The following is a 15,515-nucleotide window of genomic DNA, read 5'->3' as shown; positions in this document are numbered from 1 at the left end:
CAATTACGCATGTCTATATATTATGTATTGGCGTGTTGTATATCTTCAACAATACATTTTTAATTTCGTTTCCTCAATGACCACTTGAGTTTAATTCATTAAGTGCCTACAGAGCACCGGAAACGTATTTTTTAATTATTACAAAGATAGTGCTTTTACAATATAAGATAGAGATTCCTAGGCGGTGAGAAAACAGTCTATGTGAATATTTTATTTTTATGATGTCCTTGTTTCAACCTCTTTCGAGGCAGTGTTGCCATATGGCAACATTATCAAACGATTGTTTGGAATACCAAAGGGGAAAAATTTCCCAGTTAAAGGATTATAATTGATTGAAGAAATAAGGCTGGTTTAAATAAACGATTTTTAGACTTAAGATAGTCAATGAGTGTCTAATTATTCCAAAACTTTTTGATATTGGTAATTTTGTAGGTTTTTTATTAATATAATTAAGTTTTTCTGTTACTAATTTAAACCACCAATTTCATCAAAGAATATTTTAAAAAGGGATCTAACACAATGGGATACTTTATATGTATATGTAACTCAGAATATTTTAGAATTGACATTCTATAGTTCGTGCTAATAATATATTTTTTTATCAGGTTTCAACTTTGTTAGACTTCGAGGACCAAAAAGTTCTTGTGGTAGAGGTCGTGTGGAAGTATTTTATAATGAAGAATGGGGAACAATTTGTGATGATAGCTGGGATTTAAAAGATGCCATAGTTGTTTGTCGTCAACTTGGTTATGACTATGCTGTCAGCGCTTTAAAAGGAAGTTCTGTTCTTGATGGCCGTGGAAAAATATGGTTGGATGATGTTCGTTGCGTAGGAAATGAAAATAATATTTCGAGTTGTTCACATAGAGGATGGGGAACACATAATTGTAGACATCATAAAGATGCTGGTGTACAATGTTCAGGTTTGTATGTGCATAATTTTTATTAAAAATTGAAAGATTTTTACACAAAGATGACAAGCTGGATTATTTAAGGAACCTCAATGATTAATATAAACATTTAATATGATTTTATAATTCTGAACCAGATATTGACAAATGCCTGATGAATAAACACAGCTTCGGACGTAAAATAACTAAATAAACATATTTTGTTCCACTTTGGTTTTATAAAATGTATTTAAAGCGAGTGACATTTCGTTTTGAATCAAAACATCTTCAGAAGGAAGTTTATAAAAAATACATTCATTATTATTTACATTCCTTGACCAGACGACAGTTTCATTAAATATAAAATAAAGCACAATCCGAAAAAGGACTTCTTGTAAACTTAGATTCAAGTTATCAAAACACGACAATTAGAAGTGTAATATTTCGGTTTTATTTCAAATGATCATTTCACTGATGAGGGTTTAGAAATAAAACCGAAACATTATACTTCTAATTGTCTTGTTTTGATAACTTGAACCTAAGTTTACAAAATGACCTTTTTCAAATTGTGCTTTATTTTACATTTTTTATTTACATAGTTAAAGGTATCAGATTACTGTGGATGTCCAATACGCTGTGGTGTATAGCAAAGGGGAGATAATAAGTCTAGCTAAAGGGATGGAGCTTCCGTTGGCGTTAAAGAATGACTTTAGTTTAGAGATAAAGAGGCTTTGCATATCAAAAGGTCGAATGTACCAAGGCTGTGTCCATGTGTCAAGAAAGCACCATCCCTCTCGAGTATTCTAGTCTTAACACATCCGCCTAGCTAAATACCACATCACACTTGCACATCCATACCAACCTGATATCTTTAACTATTTAAATAACTATAAATACAATTTTTGTAAACTTCCTTATTAGTCTGAAGATGTCTTCAGTCAAGACGAAACGTACGTCGCTTTTAATAAATTTTATATAACCAAATTGCTTATGGCTATTTTAAAAATGACCAGTTAGGCTCTAATATTTGCATTAAGATATCTTACATGTACATGTAACCCCGAATCTTTTGAATTTGAGATTTGTATGTCTTGCAATATCTATATATTTTCTTTTTTTATCAGTTGTCAACTCTGTTAGACTTCGGGGACCAAAAAGTTCTAGTGGCAGAGGTCGTGTTGAAGTATTTTACAATGGAGAATGGGGAACAATTTGTGATGACAGCTGGGATTTAAAAGATGCTAAAGTTGTTTGTCGTCAACTTGGTTATGACTATGCTGTCAGTGCTTTACAAGGAGGTAATGTTCCTGATGGCAGAGGACAAATATGGTTGGACGACGTTCGTTGTGTAGGAAATGAAAATAATATTTCGAGTTGTTCACATAGTGGATGGGGATCGCATGATTGTAGACATTATGAAGATGCTGGTGTACAATGTTCAGGTTTGTAAGTACATCACTTATCTTAAAATTAGGAAGATTTTTATAAAAAGATGATGAAATGGATTATTTCGAAATGTCAATGATTAATTTAAACATTTAATATGATTTTACAATACTGAAACAGATATTGACAAATGCCTGATGAATAAACACAGCTTCGGCGTAAAATAACTAAATAAACATAACTTGTTTCATGAGGACATTATTAAACATTACCTATTTCATGATGGCCCATAAAAAGATTAGATAATGCCAGAGCTAAAGAGCAGCCCATAGACTAAACTTTCCGTGGAGGGATGTGATTATCGTTATAATTAGTTTTGTTACGATTGTTTACATTCATTAGAGCTTTTTGAAGCTGTAGGCTGTAGCCTATGAAGCTCCATTAAAATTTTTCTTTTTGCATACTTAAAAGGAGCATCTTTAAATATACACTACAGTGTAACTTTATGAGTTGTAATGGCGTGTTGTCCATCTTAAAAAATGAATTTTTAATTTCGTTTCTTACTGACCGTTAAGGTTTAGCAAAAGACATGCCTAGAGAGAACTAGAAACCTATTTATGAATAATTAAAAATACGATAAAGATTCTCACGTTGTCAACGAAGAGTCTATGTGAACAATTTACTGTTTATTATTTGCTTGTTTCAACAAGTTATGGGGCAGTGTTGCCATAAGGCAACAAATCAAACGATTGAGTGGAAAACAAATGGGGAAAATTCACAAGTTAAAGAGTTAAGAAGTGATATTACATAAAGAAATAAGGACTGGTCTAAATAAAAATTTAGTAATACTTATGAAAGTAAAATATTGTCTAATTGTCCAAAACTTTTTGATATTGGTACTTATGTAAGTTTTTTTATCATTTTTTTGTTACTAATTTAAATAATTAATTTTGCCAGAGAAGAGTTTACAATGGCATCTAACATAACAGGATACTTTACATGTATACATGTAACTTAGAATATTTCGGAATTGAGACTTCTATAGATCACACAATCTATATATTTTCTTTATTTATCAGTTGTCAACTCTGTTAGACTTCGGGGACCAAAAAGTTCTAGTGGCAGAGGTCGTGTGGAAGTATTTTACAATGGAGAATGGGGAACAATCTGTGATGATAGCTGGGATTTAAAAGAAGCTAAAGTTGTTTGTCGTCAACTTGGTTATGACTATGCTGTCAGTGCTTTACAAGGAGGTAATGTTCCTGATGGCAGTGGACAAATATGGTTGGACGACGTTCGTTGTGTAGGAAATGAAAATAATATTTCGAGTTGTTCACATAGAGGATGGGGAACACATAATTGTGGACATCATGAAGATGCTGGTGTACAATGTTCAGGTTTGTATGTGCATAATTTTTATTAAAAATTGAAAGATTTTTACACAAAGATGACAAACTGGATTATTTAAGGAACCTCAATGATTAATTTAAGCATTTAATATGATTTTATAATATTGAAACAGATATTGACAAATGCCTGAAGAATAAACACAGCTTCGGACGTAAAATAACTAAATAAACATATTTTGTTCCAGTTTGGTTTTATAAAATGTATTTAAAGGGAGTGACATTTCTTTTGAATCAAAACATCTTCAGACTAATAAGGAAGTTTATAAAAAATACATTCATTGTTATTTACATTCCTTGACTAGACGACAGTTTCATTAAATATAAAATTAAGCACAATCCAAAAAGGACTTCTTGTAAACTTGGATTCAAGTCATCAAAACACGACAGTTAGAAAAAAAATATTTCGGTTTTATTTCAAATGATCATTTCACTGATGAGGGTTTAGAAATAAAACCGAAACATTATACTTCTAATTGTCTTGTTTTTATAACTTGAACCTAAGTTTACAAAATGACCTTTTTCGAATTGTGCTTTATTTTACATATTTTATTTACATAGTTGAAGGTATCAGATTACTGTGGATGTCCAATACGGTGTGGTGTATAGCAAGGTTGAGATAGTAAGCCTAGCTAAAGGGATGGAGCTTCCTTTGGCGTTAAATAATGACTTTAGTTTAGAGATAAAGAGGCTTTGCGTACCAAAAGGTCGAATGTGTCAAGAAAGCACCATCCCTCTCGAGTTTTCTAGTCTTAACACATCCGCCTAGCTACATACCACATAACACTTGCACATCCATTGCAATCTGATATCTTTAACTATTTAAATAACTATAAATAAAATTTTTGTTTACTTCCTTATTAGTCTGAAGATGTCTTCAGTCAAGACGAAACGTACGTCGCTTTTAATAAATTTTATAAAACCAAATTGCTTATGGCTATTTTAAAAATTATCAGCTGGGCTCTAATATTTGCATTAAGATATCTTACGTGTACATGTAACCCTGACTCTTTTGAATTTGAGATTTGTATATCTTGCAATATCTATATATTTTCTTTTTTTATCAGTTGTCAACTCTGTTAGACTTCGGGGACCAAAAAGTTCTAGTGGCAGAGGTCGTGTGGAAGTATTTTACAATGGAGAATGGGGAACAATTTGTGATGATAGCTGGGATTTAAAAGATGCTAAAGTTGTTTGTCGTCAACTTGGTTATGCATGCTGTCAGTGCTTTACAAGGAAGTCATGTTCCTGATGGCAGTGGACGAATATGGTTGGACGACGTTCGTTGTGTAGGAAATGAAAATAATATTTCGAGTTGTTCACATAGAGGATGGGGATCACATAATTGTACACATGATGAAGATGCTGGTGTACAATGTTCAGGTTTGTATGTACATCACTTATCTTAAAAATAGTAAGATTTTTATAAAAAGATGATAAAATGGATTATTTCGGAATGTCAACGATTAATTTAAACATTTAATATGATTTTATAATACTGAAACAGATATTGACAAATGCCTGATGAATAAACACAGCTTCGGACGTAAAATAACTAAATAAACACAACTGGTTTCATGAGGACATCATTAAACATAACCTATTGCATGATAGCCCATAAAAAGATTAGATAATGCCAGGGCTAAAGGGCAGCCCATAGACTAAACTTTCCGTGGATGGATGTGATAATCGTTATAATCAGTTTTGTTACGATTGTTTACATTCATTTGAGCTTTTTGAAGCTGTAAGCTGTAGCTTATGAAGCTCCATTAAAATTTTTCTTTTTTGCATATTTAAAAGGAACATCTCCAAATATACAATACAGTGTAACTTTATGACTTGTAATTGCGTGTTGTCTATTTTAAAAAATGCATTTTTAAATTCGTTTCTCACTGACCGTTAAGGTTTAGCAAAAGACATGCCTAGAAAGCACCAGAAACGTATTTATGAATAATTAAAAATACGATAAAGATTCTCACGTTGTCAACGAAGAGTCTATGTGAACAATTTACTGTTTATTATTTGCTTGTTTCAACAAGTTATGGGGCAGTGTTGCCATATGGCCACTAATCAAACCATTGAATGGAAAACAAATGGGGAAAATTCGCAGGTTAAAGAGTTAAGAATTTATTTATATTACATAAAAAAATAAGGACTGGTCTAAATAAAATTTGTTTAAGACTTATGAAAGTCAAATAGTGTCTAATTGTCCAAAACGTTTTGATATTGGTACTAATGTAAGTTTTTTTATCATTTTTTTGTTACTAATTTAAATCATTAATTTTGCAAGAGAAGATTTTACAATGGCATCTAACATAACAGGATACTTTATATGTATACATGTAACTTAGAATATTTCGAATTGAGACTTCTATAGATCGCACTATCTATATATTTTCTTTTTTATCAGTTGTCAACTCTGTCAGACTTCGGGGACCAAAAAGTTCTAGTGGCAGAGGTCGTGTGGAAGTATTTTACAATGGAGAATGGGGAACAATTTGTGATGATAGCTGGGATTTAAAAGATGCTAAAGTTGTTTGTCGTCAACTTGGTTATGACTATGCTGTCAGCGCTTTAAAAGGAAGTTCTGTTCCTGATGGCCGTGGAAAAATATGGTTGGATGATGTTCGTTGCGTAGGAAATGAAAATAATATTTCGAGTTGTTCACATAGAGGATGGGGAACACATAATTGTGGACATCATGAAGATGCTGGTGTACAATGTTCAGGTTTGTATGTGCATAATTTTTATTAAAAATTGAAAGATTTTTACACAAAGATGACAAACTGGATTATTTAAGGAACCTCAATGATTAATTTAAACATTTAATATGATTTTATCATATTGAAACAGATATTGACCAAGGCCTTAAGAATAAACACAGCTTCGAACGTAAAAAATTTAAATAAACATATTTTGTTCCACTTTGGTTTTGAAAATGTATTTAAAGCGAGTGACATTTCGTTTTGAATCAAAACATCTTCAAACTAATAAGGAAGTTTTATAAAAAATACATTCATTGTTATTTACATTGCTTGACCAGACGACAGTTTCATTAAATATAAAATTAAGCACAAGCCAAAAAAGGACTCCTTGTTAACTTAGATTCAAGTTATCAAAACAAGACAATTAGAAGTAAAATATTTCGGTTTTATTGCAAGTTATCATTTCAGTGATAAGGGTTTAGAAATAAAACCGAAACATTATACTTCTAATTGTTTTGATTTGATAACTTGAACCTAAGTTTACAAAATGACCTTTTTCGAATTGTGCTTTATTTTACATTTTTTACTTACATAGTAAAAAATGTAAATTTTTTACTATGTAAAATGTAAAATGTAAAATGTAAATTTTTTACTTACATATAAGGTATCAGATTACTGTGGATGTCCAATACGCTGTGGTGTATAGCAAGGGTGAAATAGTAAGCCTAGCTAGAGGGATGGAGCTTCCATTGGCGTTAAATAATGACTTTAGTTTAGAGATAAAGAGGCCTTGCGTATCATAAGGTCGAATGTGTCAAGGCAGTGTCCATGTGTCAGGAAAGCACCATCCCTCTCGAGTTTTCTAGTCTTAACACATCCGCCTAGCTACATACCACATCACACTTGCACATCCATTGCAATCTGATATCTTTAACTATTTAAATAACTATAAATACAATTTTTGTAAACTTCGTTATTAGTCTGAAGATGTCTTCAGTCAAGACGAAACGTACGTCGCTTTTAATAAATTTTATATAACCAAATTGCTTATGACTATTTTAAAAATTATCAGCTGGGCTCTAATATTAGCATTAAGATATCTTACGTGTACATGTAACCCCGAATCTTTTGAATTTGAGATTTGTATGTCTTGCAATATCTATATATTTTCTTTTTTTATCAGTTGTCAACTCTGTTAGACTTCGGGGACCAAAAAGTTCTAGTGGCAGAGGTCGTGTGGAAGTATTTTACAATGGAGAATGGGGAACAATTTGTGATGATAGCTGGGATTTAAAAGATGCTAAAGTTGTTTGTCGTCAACTTGGTTATGACTATGCTGTCAGTGCTTTACAAGGAGGTAATGTTCCTGATGGCAGAGGACAAATATGGTTGGACGACGTTCGTTGTGTAGGAAATGAAAATAATATTTCGAGTTGTTCACATAGTGGATGGGGATCACATAATTGTGGACATGATGAAGATGCTGGTGTACAATGTTCAGGTTTGTATGTGCATAACTTATCTTAAAAATAGGAAGATTTTTATAAAAAGATGATAAAATGGATTATTTCGGAATGTCAATGATTAATTTAAACATTTAATATGATTTTATAACACTGAAACAGATATTTACAAATGCCTGATGAATAAACACAGCTTCGGCGTAAAATAACTAAATAAACATAACTTGTTTCATGAGGACATTATTAAACATAACCTATTTCATGATGGCCCATAAAAAGATTAGATAATGCCAGGGCTGAAGGGCAGCCCATAGACTAAACTTTCCGTGGAGGGATGTGACAATCGTTATAATCAGTTTTGTTACGATTGTTTACATTCATTTAAGCTTTTTGAAGCTGTAGGCTGTAGCCTATGAAGCTCCATTAAAATTAATTTTTTTTGTATATTTAAAAGGAACATCTCCAAATATACACTACAGTGTAACTTTATGACTTGTAATGGCGTGTTGTCCATCTTGAAAAATGCATTTTTAATTTCGCTTCTTACTGACCGTTAAGGTTTAGCAAAAGACATGCCTAGAGAGAACTAGAAACGTATTTATGAATGTTTAAATATACGATAAAGATTCCCACGTTGTCAACGAAGAGTCTATGTGAACAATTTACTGTTTGTTATTTGCTTGTTTCAACAAGTTATGGGGCAATGTTGCTATAAGGCAACAAATCAAACGATTGAATGGAAAACAAATGGGGAAAATTCGCAGGTTAAAGAGTTAAGAATTTATTTATATTACATAAAAAAATAAGGACTGGTCTAAATAAAATTTGTTTAAGACTTATGAAAGTCAAATAGTGTCTAATTGTCCAAAACGTTTTGATATTGGTACTAATGTAAGTTTTTTTATCATTTTTTTGTTACTAATTTAAATCATTAATTTTGCAAGAGAAGATTTTACAATGGCATCTAACATAACAGGATACTTTATATGTATACATGTAACTTAGAATACTTCGGAATTGAGACTTCTATAGATCGCACTATCTATATATTTTCTTTTTTATCAGTTGTCAACTCTGTCAGACTTCGGGGACCAAAAAGTTCTAGTGGTAGAGGTCGTGTGGAAGTATTTTACAATGGAGAATGGGGAACAATTTGTGATGATAGCTGGGATTTAAAAGATGCTAAAGTTGTTTGTCTTCAACTTGGTTATGACTATGCTGTCAGCGCTTTAAAAGGAAGTTCTGTTCCTGATGGCCGTGGAAAAATATGGTTGGATGATGTTCGTTGCGTAGGAAATGAAAATAATATTTCGAGTTGTTCACATAGAGGATGGGGAACACATAATTGTGGACATCATGAAGATGCTGGTGTACAATGTTCAGGTTTGTATGTGCATAATTTTTATTAAAAATTGAAAGATTTTTACACAAAGATGACAAACTGGATTATTTAAGGAACCTCAATGATTAATTTAAACATTTAATATGATTTTATCATATTGAAACAGATATTGACCAAGGCCTTAAGAATAAACACAGCTTCGAACGTAAAAAATTTAAATAAACATATTTTGTTCCACTTTGGTTTTGAAAATATATTTAAAGCGAGTGACATTTCGTTTTGAATCAAAACATCGTCAAACTAATAAGGAAGTTTATAAAAAATACATTCATTGTTATTTACATTTCTTGACCAGACGACAGTTTTATTAAATATAAAATAAAGCACAAGCCGAAAAAGGACGCCTTGTTAACTTAGATTCAAGTTATCAAAACAAGACAATTAGAAGTAAAATATTTCGGTTTTATTGCAAGTTATCATTTCAGTGATAAGGGTTTAGAAATAAAACCGAAATATTATACTTCTAATTGTTTTGATTTGATAACTTGAACCTAAGTTTACAAAATGACCTTTTTCGAATTGTGCTTTATTTTACATTTTTTACTTACATAGTTAAAGGTATCAGATTACTGTGGATGTCCAATACGCTGTGGTGTATAGCAAGGGTGAAATAGTAAGCCTAGCTAGAGGGATGGAGCTTCCTTTGGCGTTAAATAATGACTTTAGTTTAGAGATAAAGAGGCCTTGCGTATCATAAGGTCGAATGTGTCAAGGCTGTGTCCATGTGTCAAGAAAGCACCATCCCTCTCGAGTTTTCTAGTCTTAACACATCCGCCTAGCTACATACCACATAACACTTGCACATCCATTGCAATCTGATATCTTTAACTATTTAAATAACTATAAATACAATTTTTGTAAACTTCGTTATTAGTCTGAAGATGTCTTCAGTCAAGACGAAACGTACGTCGCTGTTAATAAATTTTATAAAACCAAATTGCTTATGGCTATTTTAAAAATTAAAAGTTGGGCTCTAATATTTGCATTAAGATATCTTACATGTACATGTAACCCCGACTCTTTTGAATTTGAGATTTGTATATCTTGCAATATCTATATATTTTCTTTTTTTATCAGTTGTCAACTCTGTTAGACTTCGGGGACCAAAAAGTTCTAGTGGCAGAGGTCGTGTTGAAGTATTTTTCAATGGAGAATGGGGAACAATTTGTGATGATAGCTGGGATTTAAAAGATGCTAAAGTTGTTTGTCGTCAACTTGGTCTTGGCGCAGCTACTAGTGCTTTACAAGGAAGTCATGTTCCTGATGGCAGTGGACGAATATGGTTAGACGACGTTCGTTGCGTAGGAAATGAAAATAATATTTCGAGTTGTTCACATAGAGGATGGGGATCACATAATTGTGAACATGATGAAGATGCTGGTGTACAATGTTCAGGTTTGTATGTACATAAATTATCTTAAAAGTTGGAAGATTTTTACTTAAAGATGACCAACTGGATTATTTAAGGAACCTCAATGATTAATTTAAACATTTAATATGATTTTATAATATTGAACCAGATTTTCACAAATGCCTGATGAATAAACACAGTTTCGGACGTAAAATAACTAAATAAACATATTTTGTTACACTTTGGTTTATAAAATGTATTAAAAGCGAGTGACATTTCCTTTTAAATCAAAACATCTTCAGACTATAATAAGAAAGTATATAAAAAATACATTCATTGTTATTTACATTCCTTGACCAGACGACAGTTTCATTAAATATAAAATAAAGCACAAACCGAAAAAGGACTCTTTCTAAACGTAGATTCAAGTTATCAAAACAAGACAATTAGAAGTGTAATATTTCGGTTTTATTTAAATTATCACTTCGCTGATAACGGTTTAGAAAGAAAACCAAAACATTATACTTCTAATTGTCTTGTTTTGATAACTTGAATCTAAGTTTACAAAATGACCTTTTTTGAATTGTGCTTTATTTTATATTTTTTATTTACATAGTTAAATGTATCACATTACTGTGGATGTCCAATACGCTGTGGTGTACAGCAAGGGTGAAATATTAAGCCTAGCTAGAGGGATGGAGCTTCCATTGGCGTTAAATAATGACTTTAGTTTAGAGATAAAGAGGCTTTGCGTATCATAAGGTCGAATATATCAAGGCTGTGTCCATGTGTCAAGAAAGCACCATCCCTCTCGAGTTTCCTAGTCTTAACACCTCCACCTAGCAGCACACCACATCACACTTGCACATCCATTGCAATCTGATATCTTTAACTATTTAAATAACTATAAATAAAATTTTTGTTAACTTCCTTATTAGTCTGAAGATGTCTTCAGTCAACACGAAACGTACGTCGCTTTTAATAAATTTCATAAAACGAAATTGCTTATGGCTATTTGAAAAATTATCTGTTGGGCTCTAATATTTGTATTAGGATATTTTACATGTAAATGTAACCCCGAATCTTTCGAATTTGAGATTTGTATGTCTTGCAATATCTATATATTTTCTTTTTTTTTCAGTTGTCAACTCTGTTAGACTTCGGGGACCAAAAAGTTCTAGTGGCAGAGGTCGTGTTGAAGTATTTTACAATGGAGAATGGGGAACAATTTGTGATGATAGCTGGGATTTAAAAGATGCTAAAGTTGTTTGTCGTCAACTTGGTCTTGGTGCAGCTACTAGTGCTTTACAAGGAAGTCATGTTCCTGATGGCAGTGGACGAATATGGTTGGACGACGTTCGTTGTGTAGGAAATGAAAATACAATTTCGAGTTGTTCACATAGAGGATGGGGATCACATAATTGTGGACATAATGAAGATGCTGGTGTACAATGTTCAGGTTTGTAGTTACATCACTTATCTTAAAAATAGTAAGATTTTTATAAAAAGATGATAAAATGGATTATTTCGGAATGTCAATGATTAATTTAAACATTTAATATAATTTTATAATACTGAAACAGATATTGACAAATGCCTGATTAATAAACACAGCTTCGGACGTAAAATAACTAAATAAACATAACTTGTTTCATGAGGACATCATTAAACATAACCTATTTCATGATGGCCCATAAAAAGATTAGATAATGCCAGAGCTAAAGGGCAGCCCATAGACTAAATTTTCCGTGGAGGGATGTGATAATCGTTATAATCAGTTTTGTTACGATTGTTTACATTCATTAAAGCTTTTTGAAGCTGTAGGCTGTAGCCTATGAAGCTCCACTAAAATTTTTCTTTTTTGCATATTTAAAAGGAACACCTCCAAATATACAATACAGTGTAACTTTATGACTTGTAATGGCGTGTTGTTTATCTTAAAAAATGCATTTTTAAATTCGTTTCTTACTGACCGTTAAGGTTTAGCAAAAGACATGCCTAGAGAGAACTAGAAACCTATTTATGAATAATTAAAAATACGATAAAGATTCTCACGTTGTCAACGAAGAGTCTATGTGACCAATTTACTGTTTATTAGTTGCTTGTTTCAACAAGTTATGGGGCAGTGTTACCATATGGCAACAAATCAAACAATTAAATGGAAAACAAATGGGGAAAATTCGCAAGTTAAAGAGTTAAGAAGTTATTTATATTACATAAAGAAATAAGGACTGGTCTAAATAAAAATTGTTTAAGACTTATGAAAGTCAAATAGTGTCTAATTGTCCAAAACTTTTTGATATTGGTACTTATGTAAGTTTTTTTTAACATTTATTTGTTACTAATTTAAATCCTTAATTTCGCCCAAGAAGATTTTACAATGGCATCTAACATAACAGGATACTTTATATGTATACATGTAACTTAGAATATTTCGGAATTGAGACTTCTATAGATCGCACTATCTATATATTTTCTTTATTTATCAGTTGTCAACTCTGTTAGACTTCGGGGACCAAAAAGTTCTAGTGGCAGAGGTCGTGTGGAAGTATTTTACAATGGAGAATGGGGAACAATCTGTGATGATAGCTGGGATTTAAAAGATGCTAAAGTTGTTTGTCGTCAGCTTGGTTATGACTATGCTGTCAGTGCTTTACAAGGAGGTAATGTTCCTGATGGCAGTGGACGAATATGGTTGGACGACGTTCGTTGTGTAGGAAATGAAAATAATATTTCGAGTTGTTCACATAGTGGATGGGGATCACATAATTGTGGACATGATGAAGATGCTGGTGTACAATGTTCAGGTGTGTATGTACATAAATTATCTTAAAAATTGGAAGATTTTTACTTAAAGATGACCAACTGGATTATTTAAGGAACCTGAATGATTAATTTAAACATTTAATATGATTTTATAATATTGAACAAGATATTGACAAATGCCTGATGAATAAACACAGTTTCGGACGTAAAATAACTAAATAAACATATTTTGTTCCACTTTGGTTTATAAAATGTATCAAAAGCGAGTGACAATTCGTTTTAAATCAAAACATCTATAGACTAATAAGGAAGTTTATAAAAAATACATTCATTGTTATTTACATTCCTTGACCAGATGACAGTTTCATTAAATACAAAATAAAGCACAAACCGAAGGACTTCTAGATTCAATTAAAAGACAATTAGAAGTGTAAAATTACGTTTTATTTTAAATTATCATTTCACTGATAAGGGTTTAGAAATAAAACTGAAACATTATACTTCTAATTGTCTTGTTTCGATAACTTGAATCTAAGTTTACAAAATGACCTTTTTCGAATTGTGCTTTATTTTATATTTTGTATTTACATAGTTAAATGTATCACATTACTGTGGATGTCCAATACGCTGTGGTGTATAGAAAGGGTGAGATAATAAGCTTAGTTAGAGGGATGGAGCTTCCGTTGGCGTTAAACAATGACTTTAGTTTAGAGTTAAAGAGGCTTTGCGTATCATAAGGTCGAATGTGTCAAGGCTGTGTCCATGTGTCAAGAAAGCACCATCCCCTCTCGAGATTTCTAGTCTTAACACATCCGCCTAACTATATACCACATCACACTTGCACATCCATTGCAATCTGATATCTTAAACTATCTAAATAACTATAAATAAAATATTTGTAAACTTCCTTATTAGTCTGAAGATGCCTTCAGTCAAGACGAAACGTACGTCGCTTTTAATAAATTTTATAAAACCAAATTGCTTACGGCTATTTTATAAATTATCTGTTGGGCTCTAATCTTTGTATTAGGATATTTTACATGTACATGTAACCCCGAATCTTTGGAATTTGAGATTTGTATGTCTTGCAATATCTATATATCTTCTTTTTTTTTCAGTTGTCAACTCTGTTAGACTTCGGGGACCAAAAAGTTCTAGTGGCAGAGGTCGTGTTGAAGTATTTTACAATGGACAATGGGGAACAATTTGTGATGATAGCTGGGATATAAAAGATGCTAAAGTTGTTTGTCGTCAACTTGGTCTTGGTGCAGCTACTAGTGCTTTACAAGGAAGTCATGTTCCTGATGGCAGTGGACGAATATGGTTGGACGACGTTCGTTGTGTAGGAAATGAAAATAATATTTCGAGTTGTTCACATAGTGGATGGGGATCACATAATTGTGGACATGATGAAGATGCTGGTGTACAATGTTCAGGTGTGTATGTACATAAATTATCTTAAAAATTGGAAGATTTTTACTTAAAGATGACCAACTGGATTATTTAAGGAACCTGAATGATTAATTTAAACATTTAATATGATTTTATAATATTGAACAAGATATTGACAAATGCCTGATGAATAAACACAGTTTCGGACGTAAAATAACTAAATAAACATATTTTGTTCCACTTTGGTTTATAAAATGTATCAAAAGCGAGTGACAATTCGTTTTAAATCAAAACATCTATAGACTAATAAGGAAGTTTATAAAAAATACATTCATTGTTATTTACATTCCTTGACCAGATGACAGTTTCATTAAATACAAAATAAAGCACAAACCGAAAAAGGACTCCTTGTAAACTTAGATTCAAGTTATCAAAACAAGACAATTAGAAGTGTAAAATTACGTTTTATTTTAAATTATCATTTCACTGATAAGGGTTTAGAAATAAAACTGAAACATTATACTTCTAATTGTCTTGTTTCGATAACTTGAATCTAAGTTTACAAAATGACCTTTTTCGAATTGTGCTTTATTTTATATTTTGTATTTACATAGTTAAATGTATCACATTACTGTGGATGTCCAATACGCTGTGGTGTATAGAAAGGGTGAGATAATAAGCTTAGTTAGAGGGATGGAGCTTCCGTTGGCGTTAAACAATGACTTTAGTTTAGAGTTAAAGAGGCTTTGCGTAT

At 31.8% G+C, this 15,515-nt stretch overlaps 1 protein-coding gene across 1 annotated transcript in view; it reads left to right on the top strand.

Moving 5' to 3' along the window:
- Positions 1 to 15,515, top strand: part of LOC124440043 — a 116,968-nt gene that overhangs the window by 83,908 nt on the left and 17,545 nt on the right. Inside the window, exons 41-49 of the mRNA XM_046990369.1 lie at positions 2,015 to 2,332; positions 3,356 to 3,673; positions 6,093 to 6,410; positions 7,571 to 7,888; positions 8,916 to 9,233; positions 10,330 to 10,647; positions 11,745 to 12,062; positions 13,093 to 13,410; positions 14,488 to 14,805. Coding sequence (XP_046846325.1) covers positions 2,015 to 2,332; positions 3,356 to 3,673; positions 6,093 to 6,410; positions 7,571 to 7,888; positions 8,916 to 9,233; positions 10,330 to 10,647; positions 11,745 to 12,062; positions 13,093 to 13,410; positions 14,488 to 14,805 — 2,862 coding nt within the window. The remainder of the gene's footprint in view (positions 1 to 2,014; positions 2,333 to 3,355; positions 3,674 to 6,092; positions 6,411 to 7,570; positions 7,889 to 8,915; positions 9,234 to 10,329; positions 10,648 to 11,744; positions 12,063 to 13,092; positions 13,411 to 14,487; positions 14,806 to 15,515) is intronic.

Source organism: Xenia sp. Carnegie-2017, unplaced genomic scaffold (genome assembly GCF_021976095.1).
Source record: "Xenia sp. Carnegie-2017 unplaced genomic scaffold, XeniaSp_v1 HiC_scaffold_2, whole genome shotgun sequence".
Taxonomy (NCBI): Eukaryota; Metazoa; Cnidaria; class Anthozoa; order Malacalcyonacea; family Xeniidae; genus Xenia; species Xenia sp. Carnegie-2017.
The sequence above is the reverse complement of the archived record's forward strand: the minus strand, read 5'-3'. Positions and strand labels throughout refer to the sequence as shown.